Genomic DNA, 2,669 nt, shown 5'->3' on the forward strand with positions numbered 1-2,669 from the left:
TTGTTAGAAGGTATCATAAGCATAAAGCAATTTCAACACAATTTCGAGAACAAAATTTGTAACGCGTCATATTGAAATCATCTGTAAGTCTGTCATCACGGTAATCAAATTTTTTATTGGTCCTGTTTTTATTAGTTTTTATTCCGTTTATAGATTACATATAATTATTTTAGAAAACTTTGAAGGGTATAATAAAAAATTCAAGTATTACGTATTGAGTCTCAAAGACGTAACTTTTATAAACAAAATTACGTATTTTTAAGTAGATTTTACAGATATTTATAGTTTTTAATATTACAGTAAATATTTGTAAGAAACGACACCTTCTGATCAGATTTAAAGAACAGAAATGACATAAAAAAAGACGAAAGCTGTCACTCTGTGGATAGTGAACATCGTGTATTACATGATCACGAGTTCAGTTGGTTGAAACCAAGAATTTTGCATGGCGAGCGCCTCAGGAAAAAAAGAGAAATTGGAACCTTTGGACATTTATTATTTTTTATTTTTATTTTTTTTAATCTATAAAATATCTGGCTTTTCTTTTTGGGACTTATTGTATTTGTAGACATTTTCGAAAATTTTTGGGATGCCTTCCTTTAGTAGTCGAAACATCTTCCCATCACTAATGGATTTATTATGATCCCTTCTTTCGTTCCCACTTTCATTGATTTCACGTTCCACGACTTTTCTGGGTTTCGTCTTTGTGAAGGATAATCTTGAAAAGTCTTGAAAGAATGACTGTGTGTACGACATATCATTTAGATACTTAACAATTTGACGAATTTTGATATTTTTCTCGTCATCGTCATATATCTGTTCGTCTTGAACACTTTTGCAGCTCTTCAGTTTCGTGGAATAACTCTGGGATACTTCAGATTGAGCATTTGGATTGTCGGTATATTGTTTCTTGATCTCGACATCGCGAGAATCTGGCGCCATTAGATTCGTCTTATATTTTCAACAGAGTTGGGTAGTGTCTAGTTAAAAAGTTAAAAGTTAAGTTAAAAAGTTAAAAAGTTAAATAATTTTAACTTCACTTAGCTACATTTATAGGCCGTTAACTTTTAACTTAATTTAGTTACATTTTATTGGTAACTTTTAACTTTTAATTTACCTTTCTGAGGGTGCCTTCACATGGAGCGTAAGTTGCGTAGCATAACCTGCGTATCACCAATCACAGGGTCATTCTGATAGAACCGTTTCAATAATTCCGTTGAAATAGTCCTGTGATTGGCGATACGCAGGTTACGCTACGCAAGTTACGCTTCATGTGAAGCCACCCTTAAAGTTTGTCATGCCATAAACAAAGGCGTCGCGAGCATAGACTTATATATCTGTATAAGTCTATGCCTGGTCGCGAGACACCGTACGCACGCCTGTCTACATTGGCAAAAGCATCTGACAAAAACTTCGAAATGGCTTTATTACTAAAATTTAATAAGTATTTGTAAACAAAATGTAGTTTGTTTCCAAATAAGATGTGCAATAACGTGATGTTTTCTATTTCAGTTATTTATAAGACCGTAAAACCCTGAAATCATGAAATAAAACAAATTTAACTTTTAACTTTTTAACTTTTTTTATTATTAACTTAACTTTTAATTCAATTAATTTCATTATGGGTTAACTTGTATCTTAACTAAGTTAAATTTTCAAGACTGTTAACTTTAACTTAACTTAGTTAAAAAAAAAAAGTAACTTACCCAACCCTGATTTTCAATAACTACATATGTTACTATACTGCGTCGCAAACCGAACGACTTTATCTTAGTTATAGACCGATTTTTTCGCATTATGGAAGTTATACATATAACCAATGATGTTATATACAGTGCAATCTGCCTTTGATCTGCAATGTAAATTGCGAGTTATCTTAAATGTGACGTAACATACGCAATAACATATTTCAAGATAGGGTCAAGGTGAACTAACCCGCTATGTAATCCAGACATCGTTTTAAATCAGCTCTTCCCACAGAGCAAAAAAGATCACACTTTCTGTAAAAAGAGATCTGAATTTTTTTACTTATTGAAAGAACCTGGAGAAGGCTTCATTTTTACGAAATAAACAGCTTTAGGGTATAATATGATGTAGCATGCCGATAGGGTCAGAAGCACAGCGACTGCCTCTCGCCAATATATGCTTCTCCCGTGGTGATGGAATGAAAAACCGTCAGAATTTGAATAATGTGGAGTCTCTCTTTTAAATAACGATATCACTATTTATTGCGAACCGATGCTTGAATATGTATACTATCCCGTTCGATTGTTACCGTACATTATGATGACACCGTTGATCATAGTTGCAATCATTAATTGTTACATCGTCAGATTATTGCTATAATTAATAATATATTATTGTATTATTGTGTCCGACACGTAATGTTATGTAACGATAAGGATCATTTTATTAAAACTGTCGATTAAGATAATTAGTACGGCTTTTTTCTTCAAATTCCCCGCGGACCTTGACCTCAATCTGCTTTCGTTCCTACTGATTTCTCGGAGTGGTAGCAATTCTTACCCAGCGAGATACTACTTGTCGGTCGATGTCAAAACGATGTCGAATTTGACAATGGCCGCGTTCAGCAGACGCAACTGTTGAGTGAGCGCTCAGTATGATTGGTTAATACTTTTAGAACCAGCCAATCATATCCCAGATAACAC

The 2,669-nt window shown here is 33.5% G+C and overlaps 1 protein-coding gene across 2 annotated transcripts; it reads right to left on the minus strand.

Annotated features, from left to right (window-relative positions):
- Positions 1-504: 504 nt before the first annotated feature.
- LOC105563930 lies at positions 505-2,663 on the minus strand. 2 transcript variants are annotated; one of them, XM_012015948.1, is made up of 2 exons: positions 1,718-2,663; positions 505-958 (listed from the first exon to the last, which is right to left on the minus strand). In XM_012015948.1, exon 2 carries the CDS (start codon positions 940-942, stop codon positions 523-525), a length of 420 nt encoding a protein of 139 aa, XP_011871338.1. In that variant the 5' UTR covers positions 943-958; positions 1,718-2,663; the 3' UTR covers positions 505-522. The 2 variants fall into 2 exon arrangements, with proteins under 2 accessions (XP_011871338.1, XP_011871330.1); XM_012015940.1 differs by having other exon boundaries at positions 505-980; positions 1,707-2,663.
- Positions 2,664-2,669: the final 6 nt, after the last annotated feature.

This window comes from Vollenhovia emeryi, unplaced genomic scaffold (genome assembly GCF_000949405.1).
Source record: "Vollenhovia emeryi isolate VEMERY1.0 unplaced genomic scaffold, V.emery_V1.0 DF944168.1, whole genome shotgun sequence".
NCBI lineage: Eukaryota > Metazoa > Arthropoda > Insecta > Hymenoptera > Formicidae > Vollenhovia > Vollenhovia emeryi.